Source organism: Rousettus aegyptiacus, unplaced genomic scaffold, assembly GCF_014176215.1.
Source record: "Rousettus aegyptiacus isolate mRouAeg1 unplaced genomic scaffold, mRouAeg1.p scaffold_m13_p_5, whole genome shotgun sequence".
Lineage (NCBI taxonomy): Eukaryota > Metazoa > Chordata > Mammalia > Chiroptera > Pteropodidae > Rousettus > Rousettus aegyptiacus.
This window is the reverse complement of record NW_023416308.1, coordinates 37,906,022-37,926,580: the sequence shown is the minus strand read 5'-3', so window position 1 is coordinate 37,926,580 and position 20,559 is coordinate 37,906,022. Positions and strand designations below refer to the sequence as shown.

The 20,559-nt window shown below is 40.0% G+C and overlaps 1 protein-coding gene across 4 annotated transcripts in view; it reads right to left on the bottom strand.

The window, feature by feature from the left end:
• SORL1 (sortilin related receptor 1) overlaps positions 1-20,559 on the bottom strand; it is a 152,117-nt gene that overhangs the window by 15,310 nt on the left and 116,248 nt on the right. For all 4 annotated transcript variants that reach the window (XM_016161276.2, XM_016161275.2, XM_016161274.2 and 1 more), the window contains 12 exons: positions 19,697-19,828; positions 18,893-19,027; positions 17,953-18,108; positions 12,771-12,920; positions 9,851-9,982; positions 8,745-8,871; positions 8,417-8,586; positions 6,771-6,883; positions 6,427-6,531; positions 5,460-5,532; positions 2,676-2,758; positions 1,445-1,541 (listed from right to left, as the gene is read on the bottom strand). In XM_016161276.2, the coding sequence (XP_016016762.2) occupies positions 1,445-1,541; positions 2,676-2,758; positions 5,460-5,532; positions 6,427-6,531; positions 6,771-6,883; positions 8,417-8,586; positions 8,745-8,871; positions 9,851-9,982; positions 12,771-12,920; positions 17,953-18,108; positions 18,893-19,027; positions 19,697-19,828 (1,473 nt within the window). The remainder of the gene's footprint in view (positions 1-1,444; positions 1,542-2,675; positions 2,759-5,459; positions 5,533-6,426; positions 6,532-6,770; positions 6,884-8,416; positions 8,587-8,744; positions 8,872-9,850; positions 9,983-12,770; positions 12,921-17,952; positions 18,109-18,892; positions 19,028-19,696; positions 19,829-20,559) is intronic.

Below are 20,559 nucleotides of genomic sequence, written 5' to 3'. Positions count from 1 at the left end.
TGAAGCAAACAAATATTAATTAGAAGATATCAAAGTTTAAAAGTGGTTTTCCTGGGAAGTGAAGTTATAGGAAATTTAAAGTTCTCATTATACTTCATTTTCGAAATGACAGAGACACTGTAATAAACATGTGCCTCTTTTCTAATTAGGTGGAAATGTTATTAAAAAGTAAAAGAGAAGTGAACAAAGGATATCTAAGAGTACAGCCTTTGGAACTAGAATGACTTGGGTTCGAGAACTGACTCTACACTTTGTAGTTGTATTAACAAGGGTAAAGCATTCAAACTCTCAGTCCTTGTTTGTAACATAGAGAAAAATAACAGCACTTTTTGCAGCTGGCTATTAGAGGATTAAAAGGAAAACGCTTGAATAGTACTTGGCATGATGCCTAGCACAGAGCTAGCCCTTAAGTATTTCAAGCAATAGTTAATAAGCCTTTCGTTCTTGATTCTGCCAATTTCTATTGGTGTGACACTGAGGTAACGAGATCACAGGCTCTGGAATTAGAAAGATGTAGGTTCCAACCCTAGCTCTGCCACTTTCTCATGGAATCTCTGAACCTTGTTTTCCCATTTCTAAAATAAGCTTATTCCACAGATTTATTATTGGCATTATGTAAAACAATACATTCAGCATGCCTAGGTAAATGCCTGCACATAGTAAGTGCTCAATGTTATTTCTACTCTTGTAGAACCTGCTTGCATGACCTTCAGTTTCCACACACGCACACACACAAGATAATAGAGCACCCATTAGGAACAAAACATGATTGAAAGTACTTTGTGATCAGGGTAGATGGGGAAAGAAAGAAGCTCCCATGTCATTCTCAATATTCACAGGCAGCCTTTGCCACTGAAGGTTTTGTCTTGGAAATAAATTAAAATCCTTCCTTGAGCCCATCAGATATGAGAATTTTAATTGAGACTCAGTATTTGCACAGATATATGAGAGTTTAGACCACTTCCTTCTTTCCTCACTTCCTTTCTTCCTTCTTTAGCTTAGTTTGTTTGTCTATGCAGTCGACAAATATTTACTGACCACCAGTTATGCACCAGGCCCTTGTATTAGCAGAGGAGGAGTGAACCAGGCCAGAAAAGAGAAACAGGTAACTAAATCTAGAAACTCTTTTAGAATGCAAAAATCATTTGTGTAGAGTTAATCTAGTTTCTTCCCAAGTTTTTGTTTTGTTTTGTTTTGTTTTTAAAGTCTCCAGCTTATATGAGAACCATCAGGTTAAAAGGGAGCTTGAGGAACTACCAACTGGATCCCTCACCTGAAGTCAGTAGTCATTTATAGTATCCTCATTTTGTCCACCCAGAATGACAGCTAGAAGAAACCCCACACACTTTTCCTGGGTACCTGCCACACAAGCTATGCTGCCAGGAAAGCATCTCTCTAGCCTTACTCCATTCTGCTCACACACCAACCAGCTCCAAGGTTTTACCTTTGTGGGACAATATGCTCCCTCGGAAGTTTAAAGTTCTCTTCTCTTGTTTGTGAGTGTCAAATGCCCAAAAGAGGTTCACCACATAGCCATTCACCTGCCAGAAATCAAGAAACGTGTCATGCAAACAGTATAGTCATAGACTACACCAAATACAAAAGGTAATCCTTTTCTATAGTTTCTCTAGGTATCTCATTTCTTATAATGGACAGGTTGTTTATTTTGATCTTTCAAATAGTTCGATTTGTGCTATCATTGAATATTTAGTTGTTCTCTACCTACTTCTAAAAACAAACTTGAGACCTTTATAAAGTGCAGATTCAATGAAACAAAAAATTAATATAAAATAAAAGTACAAGAACCAACTTATAAAGGCAGAAGAAAGAAAACTTGAAAAGATGATTAGGTTATGACAATTAAGGATAAATCTTAGTGAAGTCCAAGAAGTCAACAATACAAAGGAGGCTTGGTTAGATCTCATTGTCTAATAGAAGCACATATATCCATGTATCAGGAAAGACTATCTTTTCTAAGATGAGCTCACAGAAGAATTTGATTTAAAGATCTTTAAATACAAAACAAACAAAATAAAAGATTAGATAGACAAGGTCTACATAAGGCCATTTCTTGCACTGACTGTCTCTGACACCAAATTGTAGTTCAGTAAATGGCACAAGGACTCTGAAAGTTGTTTGTCCTGTCACAACTTCAAAGAATGCTATGGAAGGTGGATCTCAACTTGAGGAAGGTAGGACAGATAACTATGGTGAAGCTAGTTATGAAGATGGGCCGAGCGGATGTGCTGGTGGTGTTGGTAGAGGAAGATATTGGCTGGATGTTAGTGGATACATTTCCAGGTATCTGACTCTCATAAGACTCTTCCACTGTGGGAGCCTCTGCATTAGTGCTTAGCATCAGGAAATCCAATAAAGCTGAAAATTACAGGGCATACATATTCTGTAACACCAACTCCTTATTTGCACTGTAGCTGTGAACCATTTAATTATATGGTTAAAAAAAAAAAAAAAAAGGCACCAGGCTGGCTGAGGCAGAATAATTACATGTGAAGACTCAAGTTATTCTTCATGAGAAAAGGAACTGACCTAGTTGTGGTATTTTAGCTTCACTAGACTATGTCATTTATTTTTCTTAATCTTACTGGGCTCTGCTGTATCAGTTCCCATACAAAGTCAAGTCCCATCCAACTGCTAGTTTGAAATTTCAACATTACCTTGATGTCACTATCCATGGTCAGGGTGAAGCTCAGAGAATTTTCACTATAGCTGTCAATATGGATATCTGGTGGTGAGATCACTGAAAACAAAAGGGAATTCAAAAAGAGAAACCACATGATGAAAAGTGAGGAAGGTAGGACTTAGTTTTCAGCACAACAGACAAAGTGATCTTTCAGTAGAGGAAGAAAGGGCATTTCTTTGGCTGTTTTTAACTCATCTATCTCTTTTACCACTGTTTTCCTGAAGCTGAGTTTGGGTCCACAGTTGCCTGGTGAACACATAGCTATCTTGGCTCAGTCCACTATTCTGGCAATTAGGGCGAGCAATAAAGTTCTATTATATAAATGCACCCCAAACAACTGTTTCAGTCTGGTTATGAAAGGTACAGAGATCACAATGAGAGTCACCTTTACTGGCACTAATGGAGACCCAGGAGCCTCAGTCCTTTTGGAAGGATGACAGCAAGGTAAATAGTAAGTCATAAATTATAAATGTATTGTGGCATAATGAAAAGAACATAGCCCTGGAGTCTGGCAAACTTGAGTTCAAATTCCTATTCAGACATTAACAATTACGTAATCTGGGGCAAGTTACTTATCCTCATTGAGCCTGAAAATTACGATCTACACTTCACAGAGCTGGGGAAATTCACTAAAATAAAAGTACCTAGCACTCAACTAATGTTCCATTTCTCTCCCTTTCCAATAAAGTCCCATCGAGGACAGATTAAAGAACCAATAAGTCACCAGCATTCTTAAAAAGACCAGAGCTCAAGCTGAGAGCTGGTGGAGGTGGAGGTGGGGGGTGGGCAAGGAGAGAATGGCAGAGAGAAAAGACCCATCTCAGTTCAAGTGATGAGCATCATGTTATCCTTTTGAAGGTCTGTCCACAAGAAAATTGATAGTGCTTTGTTAGGTAAAATCTAAAAGGGCTTGATGGAATAGATAATCTTTAAATGGCAACTTGTATATTAAACTCTCAGAACCTATACCTCTTCTACAGATAAGGCAAGAGAGACTCAAAGGAATGGATAAGATTTGGAGGCAAAAGAGATATGTCAAAATCTGGAAGAGTTTGTCCAGATGATCAACCATGTAATAATAATAAAACTGAGCTTGAGGAAAATGCAGTAACCAGGAAAAGAAAGGATATTAGGAGTTTCAGGCAGCCAACTCAGAGAAAAATAGCATGGGTGCTGCTATAAAGCTGAGCTGAATTATAATTGTGTGACTAGGGACAAGTCACAGTCCTCTCCAAACCAGTTTCCTCTGCTACAGAATAAGCATAAGAATACTTGAGGGACTGATAAGGATTAAAAGAGATCAATTCATGTAAAATAACAAGCATGTTGCTTACTCCACAAGAAGTGCTGGATAAACCGTGGCTTTTCTCATTGTTATTATTAATCCACTACATTCACTAATTAATTTAGTCCTTCTGGTTGATGCCACTGCTGTTTTTGTCCTTCATCTTCTTATATTATTATGATGTGAGGTCACAGATGTTTCATAAAAATCAGCACATAGTTGCCTCTTGCATATATGTTAACTAAAATGCACTCTTAGGTTCATCAAAATCATATAAAAGAATTTTAAGAGAAGTAACCACCCACTGAAATTTTCAAATGCAGGTATGACTTGTGTCTAGGGAATTCAAGGTACATATTTTTGTTGACTTTCCAAAGTCCCTTCTTTTCAGTCTGAACAGTTAGTATATTTTGACCCTGATTTTGTAGAAGGAAATGATACCATATAAAAACTCTACGGTAGGATGAATTCGGCACACATTTTCTAATACCTACAAACACCCTCCTCCAAAGACTGACAGGGTTCACTTAATTTGGCATGCCTCTTGCCCTGATTCAATGACCTTAAATTTTAAAGGCAACCAGTGACCCTTTACAACCCAGAGCTTATTTCTCACAGGCAGAGATTAAATATACCCAATCACATTCCATGTGACACTCTGACTTTAATACTCACAAGTTCAGAAATGAAAGCCCCAAGTACCAAGTCAAGAAAACTACTCAAACAGTTGAGTTTTCTGTCTCTCAAAGTGTGCCAGAGTCTGTCCTCATGAGGCACACACACCATATGACAAACCAGCCACCCAGTGTCTGTAAGCACGTGTCTCAGCCCAGGAAAGCAGGGTAGCACAGTGGTTAAGGGCACAGGCTTTGGAGTCAGGCAAATTAGTTTCCTGCCAGCTCTGTCACTTACTGTGTGGCAAATAACATAACCTCTTTCCAGTTCTTTATCTGTTTATAGTTGTTCTGAGGGTTCAATTAGATGAGTTGATGTATGCAAAGCAGGGAGCACTCCAAAGTGCCCTGAACTTGGCAGCAATCAGCTACTACTAATATCAGCTCTAGTGCTAGAAACCACCACCTACACAACGTGTGTCAGTGCCATTGGCAGAAGGAACAAGCATCAGCATGGCACTCTATTTAAAACACCATAAATGAACATTACAAAATCATCTTTCTCTTTAGTGAAGGAAAGGACATCTTCTATTCTGTGTATTTGCATGAGGACAGAGGGTTGGGTCTGATGGCCATTGGAAATCCCTTGCATTATAAGAAATGCTTAGTTCTAGGAAGAGAACTGTACCCAAAATCTGTACCTACATCACTGTGGAGACAGGCATAGAAGCAAATGTGTTGGGGGAAGGAGACTGTGTGAAGTTTTCTAATCTATGCTTCTCCATTTTCCAGTCACACTGAAAGCTACTTCCACAGGGTTGCTCACTTCTCTAAATCTGCAAATGCTGGGATCATTTACCTTTTCCTTTTATGGTGGTAATGGATTTAGAATCGCTCCAGTTTCCTATTCCACGACTAGTCACCGCGGCCACCTTTTCAAATCAGAGTGTGAATTAGTATAAAATAAAGGCAAGGTACCATAGAGTAAGAATGCCGAGAGAGCTAAAGGGGTGAGACTTTGGCAGTAAGGTTGGAAAAAAGTGTCCACGGAGGGATCCAGGATATTCAGAAGCTAAAGCAACTTAAATAAGAAAGTGAAAGAGGCAATGAGAAAGAACTGGGGTAAAGGAAATGGGGCCAATGCTGAGATTATGAAATGTCTGCTGATTGATGAATGTCAAGGTCTCCCTAAAGGGCAGGTATGTGTGGTGTGTGTGTGTGTGTGTGTGTGTGTGTGTGTGTGTGTGTTGTGTTGTGTGTTGTGTTGTGTGTGTGTGTGGGTGTGTGTGTGTGTGCCCATATATACACAGATAAGCATACACATATATATGAAAAAGAGTACTGAGAATATTATCAGTGTAAGGGAGTCTGTGTATGAACTTAATTGTTTCAACAAACATGTTCTGCACAAAACCTATCTCTTTTCTGCTGAAGATCTTGGTAATATATTTCTTTTATAAGAACCCCACAGTATCAACTTATAAATGCCACTTATAGCTCTGTATCACCCTGCAGCAACAGATAAGCAGAAAAGAGGTAGGTGCAAAAGTATAAGAGCTGAAGTTAGCAGAATATCTTGGTTAAAGGCAGGTAAAGTGGCATTACCATAAACTCTTGGTTATCTGAAGGAAGTCTGATTTTAACTTCTCTGTGACAGTGGTTTAAGAAATAGGAAGAAACAATGACTCCCCAGGGCAAGGGGTTAGGTATTTAGCAGGCTGATAATAAGCATCTCATAAAGGTAAGCAGGGAATTCTCGGAAAACAGCACCCATCTCCCCATGATCGAAGGCTAAGCCAAGGGCTGAAATGGATGCTAAAACTCACTCTGACAGTATATTGAGCGCTGACCAATAAGTTCTTTATTTCTGTAAAGTTACTAGCAGCCCTCTGGGAGGCCCATATCCTGGAACCACTCCTGCTGTATTCTACCTAAAGTGAGAAGGAAAAGATTTTAGTAAAAGGTAGCCAAAGGTCTGGGAAATCTTAACACCTTACAAGGAGGCCAGAGGAAGGTGAAGGGGTAGATGCAAAATCTTCTAAGAGATGAATCATTATTTACAAGGTTATACCAAATCAGGTCAAGTTATGCAGGACAATATCTGCTTTAAAAGACCTAGAAATCTCCTAAGAGCCCCAATCCATGTGGCCAGCTCCTAGAAGATACTTACAATGTACTCTCGAATGAGGCCATGGGGGTGGATGGGAGGAGTCCAGTGGCCTATAATCACACCTTCCACTTCCTTGTGGAGTGATAGCTGGAGATTTCGAGGGGCATCTGGCACTAGAAAAGAGTCAATTGGGGTTAAAACTCGCCTGCATACTGGTTAACTGGAGAAATTTCCCTGAGCTTAAAATAATGATAAGAAAGAATATAGAGCTGGCATTGTGACCTATCAACTCGAAAAGGCTGTTAGCTTGGTCTTCACATTTCAAGAAACATTTCCCTCTTCCAGAATGCAAGCTGTGCTGTCCATGCATTAGATCATGCCTTAGTCGACTCTTACATAGATTTATGGCCCACAAGAGCTACAGGATGGAATTACTTGGGCAGGCTGAGTCACCACTGGCCCTGGACCTCCAATGCTGAGATCTTAATTGTCAAGGATAGCACCTGCTGCCTAGACTTCTCATACAACAAAACAGAGTACTGTGGGTGTGACTACAAAGGAAGAAGACTTATTTTCTAACAGCACAGAACTTCTAAGTCTAAATGAATAGAACTGCCTTCAAAGCAGACTCTTTAATGATTTTAGTGGAGGCACATTCAAGCCATTTCTGGGTCTTGTCTTATGTGACTGCTTTCAGAGTCAGTTTAGAAGCCACACATGAAAGCCAGTTACAATACTGTCTAGTCAAACTTTATTTTTTCTGTAGAGAGCATTTATCCACAGAAAATGAATGTTATGGGTTGAGCTGTATGGCCTTTGTCCCCTGCCAAATTCGTATGTTATAGTTCTAATTCACAGTACCATAGAATATGACTGTACTTGAAGATTGTGTCTTTAAAGAAGTAATTCACTTAAAGTAAGGTTGCTGGGGTGGGCCTTAACCTAATATGAGTGATGTCCCTATAAGAAGAATTTAGGACACAGACACATACACAGAGGGAAGACTATGTGAAGACACAGGAGGTAGACCTTCCCTGCAGACTCCTTAATCTCAGACTCCCTGTCTCCAAGACTGTGAGAAACAAATTTCTGTTGTTTAAGCTGACCAGTCCATGAAACTTTGTTATGGCCACCCTAGCAAACTAATATAATGAGAATTCATCAAAAATCAGTGTGACTGACCTGTGAGCTCTTTAAGGGCAGTAACTCTGTCTTATTTATCTCCAAATCTCCAATTCCTAACATTAATGCCTGAGCAATAATGGGTGTCCAGCTAATATGTGTAGAAAGAAAAGCAATGAATAGGATATTTCAAAGATAATTCCATAATGTTGAGAGTTTAGCTGAGTTACTCTATGGTCTTGCTGCCTTGGTATCCATTTTGTTTGTCCAAGCAGCCTCCAGGGGCCCTTAAACTGACACTAGCCCTTCATGCAAGTACATATGCTGGACAGCAGTGTCACAAGCAAATATAAGTTCCTGATATGATTTCCCCCAACAGCTCTTGTGCTCAGCAGTCTCCCCTATCTTCCAGGGCCTTCCCATCATGAACCCCTCAAGGAAGACCCATAAATCTTAGCCACAATACTTCTGTACATATGAGGCACATGTGATTATGTTCCCAACAGTCCTAAGCATCATTATGAAACTCAGAAAATTCCACATAAGGTCTTATACATGCCATACAAATAAACTATAACACTTACATCCTTCTGGAGTCCTCAGAGTCACAAAGTCATTGGTATTGTGTACCTTGCTCAGACACTGGACCTGGACTTTCACCTGATATGTGGTATCAGGCTTTAAGACTTTTAATACCATGTTTGTTTTATTGCTGTGGCTCTCCAGAGTCTTCCATATGCTCTCTCCAACCACCCTAAGCAACACAATAAAGATACAGTCCAATCAAAGCAGCAGGAGGTAGCTGAAATATCTGACTCTTAATAAAGAGCCATTCCATGCATTCCACTAGAGTTTACAGAACATCCAGTGAAAATGAAGACATCATTTCTCCCATGGCAATTAGGGACCTACCTGTAGTAGACATTATATACACAAGAAGCAGAGGGCATTTTCTTGGGCCGCATCCAGGTCAAAGTTATATCCCCAGAGAAGTCAGCTGTCCACTGAAGATTCTGTACTTTGTATACAGTTAATTCATCTAGAGAGATAAAGGGGGGAAAGGGAAAGAAGGTGATATCTTACGAATTCTTGTATTTCAGAGATTCTTTCATTTTTAGTAAATCTACCATGATCTAGACTCTCAGGCCACAATCATCATCTTTAAAGACACCTGAGAAAACAGAATGGAAACCTTCCCATATGACCTTTCCCAGGGTCTCCTCAATTTCCATTCATATTTTTCCTTGCATTTCACCTCCTTGGCTGTACTCATTTTAGGCTGTTTCTTAATACTCAATGCTATAAGTACAAGACCATTGGTCAAAGCAGTATCTATTATGACTACAAACTAATGTTCGTGGCCCTCCGCCAATTCATATGCTGAAACTTAATCCCCAATATAATAGCATTAGGAGATGAGGCCTTTTGGGAGGTGATTAGGTCATGCAGTTGGAGCACTCATGAATGAGATTAGCGTCCTCATAAAAGAGATTCTAGAGAACTCCCTCACAGCTTCCATCATGTGAGAACACAGTGAGAAGACAGCTGTCTAAGAATCAGGAAGTAGGACTTCACCGAACACTGAACCTGCTGGTGATGCGATCTTGGACTTTCCGACTTCCAGAACTGCAGAATAAATTTCTGTTGTTTATAAGTCACCCAGTCTGTGGTACTCTGTTGTAGCAGCCAAAAAGGACAAAGACGATTTCTAAATGCATTCTAGACATGTATCCCATCACAAAGCCTGAAGCTCTGAGAGTGCAACAGTGCATCAACATAAGGTGGGAAGTCCATGGAAAACCAATCTTAGACCAGTGTTTCTCGAACAGGGATAAGATTAGCTGGACACTATATCAGAGGTGGGACAAGCCTCACCTTACTTGGTACTCTGAAATGGGACAAAAATCTTTCATTTTCAAACTGAGAAAAAGCTCAGAATGGTTCTCACTAGAGATCCACACAGGAGGGCCCAGGATATGCCCTGAGGTAAATGAGGGAGTGAGGAACCCAGCACTTACCACTGCAGGCCTGTTCGTCACTCTCGTCAGAGCAGTCCAGGAAGCCATCACAGCGTTCAGAGAGCAGGATGCAGTCCTCACTGTCCTCACACTTGAACTCCCTGCTCATACAGGTCAAAGTGCTATGTGTGGCTGAAACACAGGGAAGGGGCCAGGTTGTACTAAAGGTTTATCATGTTTGGGAAAAGGGGTTTGCATTCTATGAACTAATCAGCTTCTGCTTTATAATATGCCTCTGGAATGATGAGAGGTGACGCCATGTAGGCACTGTGATACTCTTCATTGGAATCTACCTTCATGACAAGCAAGAGTCATGAAAGAGTCCAACAAACTAGAATTTAAATCCTGGCTCTATGAGAGTTTGAGCAAACTGCTTAATGGTACCCACATTCAGCTCCTGTTTGTAAAATTGGGGTGACAATTTCATCACTATTGTGTCTACAAGGATCCAGTGAGATCAAGTACCTGGAATAGTGTCTGGCTGATAGCAGGCATCAACAAATTGTAGCTATAACCCTACAGTGCTACTGATTATTGTTACTGTATTAGTTTGCAGAATGATACTTTGATTTCTGGCTTGAGTAATACTACTAATAAAATGAATTACAATATTAGGAGGCATGTCCACTTTATATAATATTTTAATTGTATAGGTTTCAAAGTATTTTACCAAAAAATGAAATATCACAAATACAGAGCATTGGTAAATTAAGAGTTATACAACTGTATTTATATAAACCATAATTTGATATTCTCTCCATTTCTGTAAATAGAATTAAACTGCATGAGGCTCTAAAAAGCAAGCGATGGCAATATAATTGCAAATGATTATAAAAAGAGAAAAAAAGAGAATGGCCATAGAAACCAAATCTACTGACCAAGGAGGGTCTAGGCCAGGCCCACATACAGGTACTGAGGCCTTCTTTATATAGATTCAGGAGGGGATATAACAGTGAAGAGGGTCTGAAATCCCTCTTGCTTTTCCAAGTCAAAGATGTCCATGTTCTAATCCCTGGAACACGTTAAATGTCTTCTTCCATGGCAAAAGGGACTTTGCAGGTGTGATTAAGTTAAAGACCCTGACATAGGAAGTTTATCCTGGATTATCCCAGTAGGTCCAATTTAATCACTTAGGTCCTTAAAAACAGATGCCACTTTCTGGCTGTGGTCACAGAGGAAGATGTTAAGACAGAAAAGATGGATTGCTGCTGGCTTTGAAAATAGAAGAAGGGCGTCTCTAGAAGCTAGAATAAGCAAGGACAGAGATTTTCCCATGGAGCATCCAGAGAAACCAGCCCTGGCCACTTCTTGGTTTTAGTCAGTAAGACATGTGCCTGATTACTGACCTAGAAAAGTATAAGAAAATAAATGTGTGTTGCTTTACTATTAGGTTTGTGTTGATTGTTACAGTGGTCATAGAAAACTAACATAGGCTCAAACCTCTGTATTTTCCCAGATCTTACATCTTCCTTGGTTTTCTGGGTTCATACTATAATTTCTCTATTGGAACTCAAGACCAAACCCCTCCTAGTTCTTGCTCCCCAACCCATGCAAACATACACACAATATTCAACACAATGACTATTTAAGTACTAAAAGAAATTAACAAAGAGACCACTAAACCACTGTACTAATCTGAGAGTAGAGAATCTATATAATTCTTGACAGATTCCTAGGACAAGCCCTAAACACACATTAAAGCAGAAATATAGAGCTGAGCATGTGCAACATTTATAAGCTCCACAGTGATTCAACAGAATTGGCCAAGGTTGAGAACTTCTGTCCTAGAACAAGAACAGATAATTCTGTTTTCTATCTCAAGCACTGTATCCACTTCTCACAAATACACTCTGAGATGTAGGCAGAAAAAGTACACACTGTTCACATCAGAGCAACCAGAATGGTCAAGAGGATAAAGGATCCAGGGATATTTTCCTAGAGATGAAAAGATATAGAAGTTGGGGGTAGGGATGGAATGCTACAACAATTGTCCTCAACTGATGAGTTTTCATGTGAAAGAAAAAATAAGACTTCTTTGCATGTCTCTAGAGTGGAGGTACAGACTTCAGTTAAATATATATTTTTAAGGAACTCTTTAATATACTAATTCTCAATGGGAGATGGAAAATTGCAAAACCACTTGTGAGGCTTTTTACAAACTATAATCCCTCATCTCCTGAAAAATTATTGTATCATAGAGTTGGTATATGCTGAGCTGAAATTGGTTTGCCTTGGAGAAGTAGGAAGGAGGGCTCTGTTACTGATAAAACTGAATTAGAGTATTTAGAAAAGGTTTGAGAACCACTAGTGAAATAGTCTCAGAAGCCTACAATGAAATTCATCCATCTTTCTTTCCATCCATCCTTAATTAAGCAACATCCTTATGAATAAGGCAGACTTAAAACAGGCTAAAGAAACTTATTTAAAGAATACCAATTAATGAATTAATCTCACCCAAGAGGAAGTCCTATTCCAGGTCCTTTTGTTAATTATTTTCAATGTTCACCTATTGTGTGGTTACTTACTTGACTCAGATGTTCGTATTATTATTTGGTAACTGTGGGGTCAAAATGACCTGTCATTTTAATGTCCCAAGGGTACCCTTTTTCATTCTTTTAATGTATATGTAGAATTTTATACTAATCCTCATTTAATTTCTCTGTGTTATTTGAAGTATTCTACCATATAAAAACTTTCAACATGGCATGATGAAAAAATCATAACTGTATGAAAAAAAAAAAAAAGCTAAATAAATACCTCAGTCTGTTACATGACCCTCCTTGAAGCTTAATTTTATTATCTCTAAAACTGAGATTATATCAAAATTGCAAGGTTATTGTGAAGAATAAAGCAAAAGTAATAGGATATCATGTTCTCAAAAAATCTTCCCTGGAGGGTGAATTTCTCTCCAACTACTCACGACAATTGGCCTCGTCCTGGCCATCCTGGCAATCTTGATGGCCATCACAGCGCTTCCAGTTGGGGATACATTTCTTTGGTTGGCGGCACTCGAATTCAAATCGGTCACATCGCCCAAGCTGTGTGGGAGTGGAAGCAGCAGTAACATTTGCTAGAAAAGACGATTTTTTAAAATCACTTTTTAGTGTTGAGGGAGCTGGTCAGCAATTGCAACTAACTTAATGCGTTAAGAGGTTACAGCGCTTTAGGAATTACAACAAGAATCTGAAGACAAATGTCAGCTTTGGATAAAAACTGTAGAGTGACTAGACGTAGGCATCTAATTTTGCACTCATAGGACCCCACTATAAGAAGAGAGAGTGCCAAAATTTTGGAAGCTGGAAGGCAGACAGACAGTGGTAGGTGACTAAAGAAGCCATAGTAGACTGTATTCTATCCTAAGCTGTCAAGGGAGAAAGCTAAGAACCAGCAAAACAACATTACAGAAACCTCAAAAAGCTCAAAACTTGTATCTCAGCTGGGGGAGAAATAGAAAGTCACAATGAAGAAAACAATTGAAAGACGGGTAAGAAGAAGCTAGACTCTCTATATCCTCTCCCTCACTAGTTCCAGGAGGTAATCACTCTGCACATAGCACCACAGAACCCTAGAGAAATGTTTGGAGTGGGTAAAAAGAATCCTGTTTAGACAGGCATAGTTGGGACTTGAGAACGTGGTATTAAAAAGGAGGGATTAAACCTACAGATTACTGAATGCAAAGGAAGACCCTTCTCCTCTTGCTCAGAAAGTGTGCCAGTAAGACCTATATTTTCCAGTCAGGAGATTAAAAATCTTCTGTAGAAAAACTGACCAGCCTCAAAGACAAACCCTAAAGTAACCCAGATCAAGAGTTCTCCAAACAGCTCAACCATGAAACTCAAAGTTGACAAGCCTACCCACGTGTACAGAATTTCTTAGCAGTGTTTTAGTCCCCAACCTTAAACACAAGCAAGCAGCCGAGGAAAGCTTTTGACATGAAAGACAAAAACCAATGTGGACCCCCTCCCACTGCAAAAAAGGAAACATGGAAGAAATGGAGACTTTGTAAGAAATCTTCAAAAAAAAAAAAAAATCTTTACTATGTTCAGAAAGAATATATTTATCCATGAGAAAAGAACAAGATGTCATTAAAAAAAGCGGGATTAAAAATTATACTGTTCTTAAAATTAATTTCATGAAAACTCAAATGGAAAACTCAGTAGAAGAGTAGGAAGATAGAACTGAGTAAATCTTGCAGAGAGTAAGAAAAAAAAATGTATTTATATATGTATGCATGTATATATGTGTGTGTGAGTGTGTGTGTGTGTGTGTGTGTGTGTGTGTGTAAAATAGAAAAGATTAGGAACAAAAAGAGAGCCAGATCAGAAGATCCAATATATGAATGACTAGAATTTCAGGGGAAAACAAAAAACAAAAACAGAAGAAAATATCATAAATGAAATATTTCAAGAAAAATTCCTAAAACTAAAATACATAAATTTCCAGAATAAATAAAAGCCTATCAATGTCCACTAATTGGACAGAAAAGGACCCATATCAAAGTATATCACTGTGAAATATAAAAATACTAGTGCCAAAGGGAAGATTCTATAAGTTTCCAGAGGGTAAAAATAGGTTATATCATAAAGATCAAAATCAGAAAGGCTTTGTATCGCCCAAGAGTTGTATGAAGAACAGTAAAGCAATACTTTCAAATTCTGAAGAAAAATTCTTTACAATCTATAATTCCAAACCCAGTCTATCAGTCAGTTCTAAACACAGAAAAGAAGAGCACTTTCAGACAAGCAAGACCTCACTCCATATACCCTTTCTCAGGAACTTTCTGGAAAATGTTCTCTACCAAAAAATGGGATTAAAAAAAGAAAAAGAAAAATCTAGGATATAGAAAACTAATATTCCAACACAAAAGAGAGCTAAAGTGAGTCCTTAGGATGATGGAGAAGCAACAGTCCAGAAGACACCTGTGTCCCAGGCATAAAGGGCAACTAGCATGAACCAGAGCAGTAAAACTCAATAGACAAACCCACTGAAGGCCTTCAACTGTCCTGGGCCACTGTACCATCACATTCACCTGACAAAGCTACTAGAGGGTGTGCTCCACCAAAACATGGGAGTAAATCAAGAAAAAGCAAAACACAAGATCCAGGAAATGGGGAATCTAAATCACAAGAAAGCAAAAAAAATTCCGAGAAGGGCAGTGAAGTCCCAGGTCAGGGGCATGCCGTAAGCACAGAGAGGAGAGGCCCAGCTGTGAGAAGGGAGATTGCCAAGAGAAACACTGCAGCTGAGGAATCATCTGACATGGTTACCTAGTGGAAAGTTATTCTTAGAGGCTACTGACAGATGGAAAGCATTAGCAAATGATACAAAACGATCTGAGTTAACAAACAAAAAACAAAGGTATTAAACTTTTGGATATTATGTGCATTCCATAGTTTTAACTAGATTTTCAAATGGGCTTCTCCAACCCTCGAAACCACTCTGCTAAAACAGGTGCCTGGAGAAGAGTGGTAAAAAGTAAGGCTAGAAAGCTAGGTCAAGGCAAATTATGGCACTCATACTTGAACAATAAGGGAACCATCAGAAGGTTCTAGTACTGGCAGAGAATATGCTTGTGTATCACTTTGTGGCTTCTTGGAATATAAAGTGAAAAGGGAATAGACATGAGGCAGAAAATCCAAGTAGGAGACTTTCACTCTGAAGAAATAACATCTGAGCATTAGAGATAACACCAATCTAAATTTACACAATGTACAAGAAAAAAATCACAAAAGCTGAATAGAATATCTAAATAGAAATCTGCTCACTCATTGGATTAGTCAGAATTCACTACAGTTTGTTAATGTCCTAGTCAGAGTTTCAATAACTGAAAACAATTTTGAGAAAAGAATTATCAGGTTTCTCGATAGAGAGGTGGGCCTTAGGGGGAAAAGGCAGAGATAAGTTTTTGTTTTGTTTTACAATTAGTTTTAATTTGAGAAGAATTTATGGGATACCAACTATATGCCTATTATTGTGGTTGGCACAGTGGTGTATTCAAAGTAGTATGCAGCTCCAAATAGACTATAATCCAAAAGCTGCTCTTTTAAATAGAGGTTTCTTTTATGCTTAAATTCCTAAATAAAAGAAACATCAATGCTACTGCTACTCTCTTCAGTTAAATCCGATTTGCAAGAAATGCTGCATACTCAAAAATCTGGGTGTGAGCTGAAGTCTGGGCTCAGGGAACACATTTAGGATTCTGCAGTCATTTTCTATCTTGAGGGCCCTCTACTGGCCAAAATAATACTTGATATCAACAAAGAACACCAAAGCAAATGATTACAACAAAGGCAGGGTTGGACGCTAGCATGCATTTAAAATACTGCACGTAAGTCCCAGATTTTGCCCCATAGAGGTGTGTCTCACTTCAAGAAAGCTAAGACAGAATTTCTGTTCAGGGAAAGAAGATGTTATTTGCATTACAAAGGACCCTTCACTTTATAAAAAGAGGCAGGTTTGAACTCTATTAAATGACAAATCTCTCTAATTTCTTTAAGAATCTATTGAATTGGCAAAAACCAGATTGACATACAAATTTCCAGAATACATCTGTGGCCTAAACACAAGATACACACAATCGCAATTGAAAGAAAAGATTTATACACATGAAATGATTAGGAAGCGATATAATGGCAGATCATAGTAAGTATCAAAAGGTAAGTTGAATGATATTGGAAAAGAGATCAAAAAAAGATCAGTTAAAGTAGGGGACCCCAGACCCCATACTGCACACTGGTATCAGTCTGTGGCCTGTTAGGAACTGGGCTGCACAGAAGGAGGTGAGCAGTGGGCAAGTGAGGGAATTTTCATCTGTATTTACAGCTGCTCCCCAGCACTAGAATCACCGCCTCAGCTCCATCTCAGATCATCAGGCATTAGATACTCATAAAAACACCGGTCCCTGGTGCCAAAAAGGTTAGGGAACCACTGAGTTGCAGGACTTAATGAAAACTTCATGGTCGAGGGGCTTGAGAGGAAGACTAATTCCCTCCTTGTTGGAAGCAGGAATCTCAAACGTCAATGAACCTAAGGATCATATGGGAAGCTCCTGGGTTCCATTGAGAATTTCTAATTATATGTTCTTTATAGAGATCCCAAGTAATTCCATTATGAGTGGTCTGTGTGCCACATTTTGAGAAATACTGACAGCATATTGAGGTCTCTTTTAGCTACAAAATCCATGCTTCTCTCTGCTGTGAGGAATGGTGGATTTCACAGAGATGGAAGTAGGAGAACAAGGCAATACTCTGAAAGAATATAGGCAGAGAAACAACATGTCTGTCCAGAGTGGATGAGGAGCCCAGCTTGGTGGATGTAAGAAGTAATGGCAGGCAAGGGTTGGTCAGCTCACACAGGGCCTTGACAATAGGACTCAGGGGCGAGGATCTAGCTCCTGCACAGAGGAAAAGAGGAAACCACTCATGATTTTAAATAGGGCAGCAGTGAGATGAAAATAGTATTAAAGAAGGAAAATCAGATAGTTGACCTAGAAGTTTGCTAAGAAAAAGCATGGCAAATAATTGTCAATTCTCTTACAATAATTGAATTTGAAATAAAATCCTGTTTAGGCGAGGACGCAGCATCCTTACCTCTGGATTTAGTTAAGGGCATGCACTAAATGGGATCTCAGAGTTCACCCAGCTTCCAGCAATATGGTTACCCGCACAAACCTTCAGCTGCCTCTCCATATTCAGCCACTAGATGACAGTGCTTACCCTTTGTTTAGTAGAAGGTCTGGCAACTAGCAAGCAGGAAACCTGGGCTCTCTCCTAAGAGTAATATACGCACGGAACACATCCCCATAATTCCCACTGTCATTTCCCTCAGAGAAGAAAGCAAAGGTAGCCCAACCACAGCCAGGGTGGAAAACAGGGTGGCTGCCCTATTCTTGCGGGAAGATCAGAGGAAAATTATTGATGATGAGCTACCCCAGTTCCGAGTCCCCATGGGTCTCTGCTCTGTTGATGAGAAGCAGCCTGGGCAATGAGCAGAGTTCCAGAGATCAGGGCATCAGCCCGGCCATGCTGTGCCCAGGATGAATCCCTGGAAGGTCCTCTATATAAAAGCAGTTGTTAAGGGAGAAGCCAGGGGCCAACACTCACCAAATGAGGGGCATGCTTCCTCGTCTGAGCCATCTGCACAATCTCGGTACCCATCACACACCCAGCTGTCCATCACACAGGCCCCATTGCTACAGCGGTAGTAATTAGGTGGACACGTAGAGGGACCAGGAGTAGGGGAGGGAAGAATATGTGAATCTGAGGAAAACACCAAACAAGGAAACCCAAAATTTTATGAGAAGCTTGATCTCAGACTAAAATTAGTCTCAAAACAATTGTGGATATCTCAGTTTTAGCTGCAGCAGCCCAGTGCCAAGCAAAGTTCTGAAGAGCAGTTCATTTAAAAATCATTTATAATGGGGTATCAAAATATACTTTTTTTTTTTTTTTAATTTTTTGGAGCAGATGCACCTTACCTATTTTATTTGATTTAGGCTAATATTCAGACGAATGTGCTTTTGCAGGAGCTTGTACAGGATGATGGAAGGAAGGTGGCTCAATGCATGGGGAGAATTCCTTCTGAGTCTAAACACTGTTCTGGTTCACATTATACCACAATTACCCCAAGGCCTGGTTCAGAGATGAGACAATCAAAACTGAAAGGGATGAGCATACATTCTACTTCAGGGCTTCTCAACTGTATCCTGGCACACATGGCACCTAGAAAGTTTGTTTAAATGCAGATTCTGACTCAGGAGGGAGGTCTGGGGTGGGGTTGGGGAGTCTACATTTCTAACAAGCTCCATGGAAAGGCAGATGTTACTGGTCTGCCAACCACACTCGGAGTAACCAGGCCGTAGGTTTCTTTACTGTGCACTGTAAAATATGGAATTAATACTCCTAGAAACGGAAGAAACCAATCACAGTGATTTTCCAAATGGGAGGAGAACAGAACTCAGAGAGTTACCCCTCCCCCAAAACATCACTGCCTAAGTCAGGCACTGAGTGTCTTCATTGTGGGGCAGACCCCAGGACCTCTTACCTCCACAATCCCTCTCATCAGACCAGTCCCCGCAGTCATTCTCCCTGTCACACTTCCACCTATTGGGGATGCAGTGGCCATTCTCACACTGGAACTGGAAGTACCGGGAACAGTTTGGGAGTTCCGTGGGGTTTTCTGAGAACAAACATACTATTAGTCGTTTGCCCTGCACCAGTGTGAACATAAAGCTCCAAATACACAGCCTCCTTAACACCCAAGTTCCGGGGTGGCCTGCACATCCCTCCCTACCAGAGAAAGATAAGGCAGCTTCTTGGACCCAGTGGGTGACCAAAAATACATCCATAAATTCAATGGAAGGCCATCCTCCCAGACCCCAACTCATGTTTCTCTGACCTACACTTCTATATATCTTGCAAATGATACTCGAGTTCTTAATTTTGATGCTTTACCAAAGGAATGACCTAACTATTGATGACAACACAATGGTGACAATGATGTTATTACAATGTGGTATCTATTACTTATAGAGGAGGAAGGGGAAGCATACTCCTCTCATAAAAGGAAATATTTACCATTAATTCTTTACCTACTGTATTCCTTAATACAGAATGTGAACTTTCAGACAGGGAAAGAAAAAGAAATGGAATAAACATCCCCTAACACCTACTCAGAATCAGGTTGCTACTTCAAGACTCAGTTCCACGGAGCTTCAAGAATAGGTCTGCTGAGGGAGGAGAAGGCAAAGCTAGCACGAGTGTGCTGGTGTGCATCCTCTCTATAACGACAGGGACCACTGTAACCCGAAGAGAGGGGTGAGAGGGTGCAGACCTAAGACCTTCTTACCACAGCTGGCTTCATCGGAGTAGTCGCCGCAGTCGTCCATCCCATCGCATTTCCAAATCAAACTGATGCACACTCCATTCTGACACTGGAAACTGAACTCATCACAAACCTTGTGGAACTCAGGGTCTTGGGCTAGATAAGAAACAAACATCCATGAAACCCAGACTATTTCCATACCGAGTTCAAGGTAGTAACGCTGCTTGGAAATAAGAGCAAAGAGTAAAAGGCCTCCAACGACTGTCTAGCTAAAGGTATTCTAGAAAGAGAAAGTCAATTGAAGGCCTAACCCCCAGTACCTAAGAACATGACTACATATGGAGATAAGGTCTTTAAAGAGGTAATTAAGTTCAAATGAGGTCATTAGTGGGGAGCTGCAACCCAATATGACTGATGTCCTTATAAGAGGAAAGCCAACTGAAGACACAGAAAAAAGATGGTCATCTTCAAGTCAAGGACATAGGCCTCAGAAGAAACCAACCTTGCCAATAGCTTGACACTGGACTTCCAGCCTCCAGAACTGTGAGGAAACACTTTTCTGTTGTTTAAGCCACCCAGTTTGTGGTCCTTTGTTATAGAAGCTCGAGCACACTAGCATAAGTACCTACTACATGCAGGACAGTTTTAGGAATGGGGCTATTAAAGCTGTGAACCAGACAAAGGCCCTGCTCTCATGACACGCACATTCCAGCAGGGGGAGACACACAGGAAAATTAATGCACAGTGTGCAAAGTGGTGTTAAGTGCCGTGAAGACCACTGGAGCAAGCCAGGGGGCAAGAAAGACCTGTCAGGAAAGGCAGCATTTGAGCAGAGATCTTGGTTATTCTTCATCTTCCCTTTATTCATATACAAGCAACTAACAAAC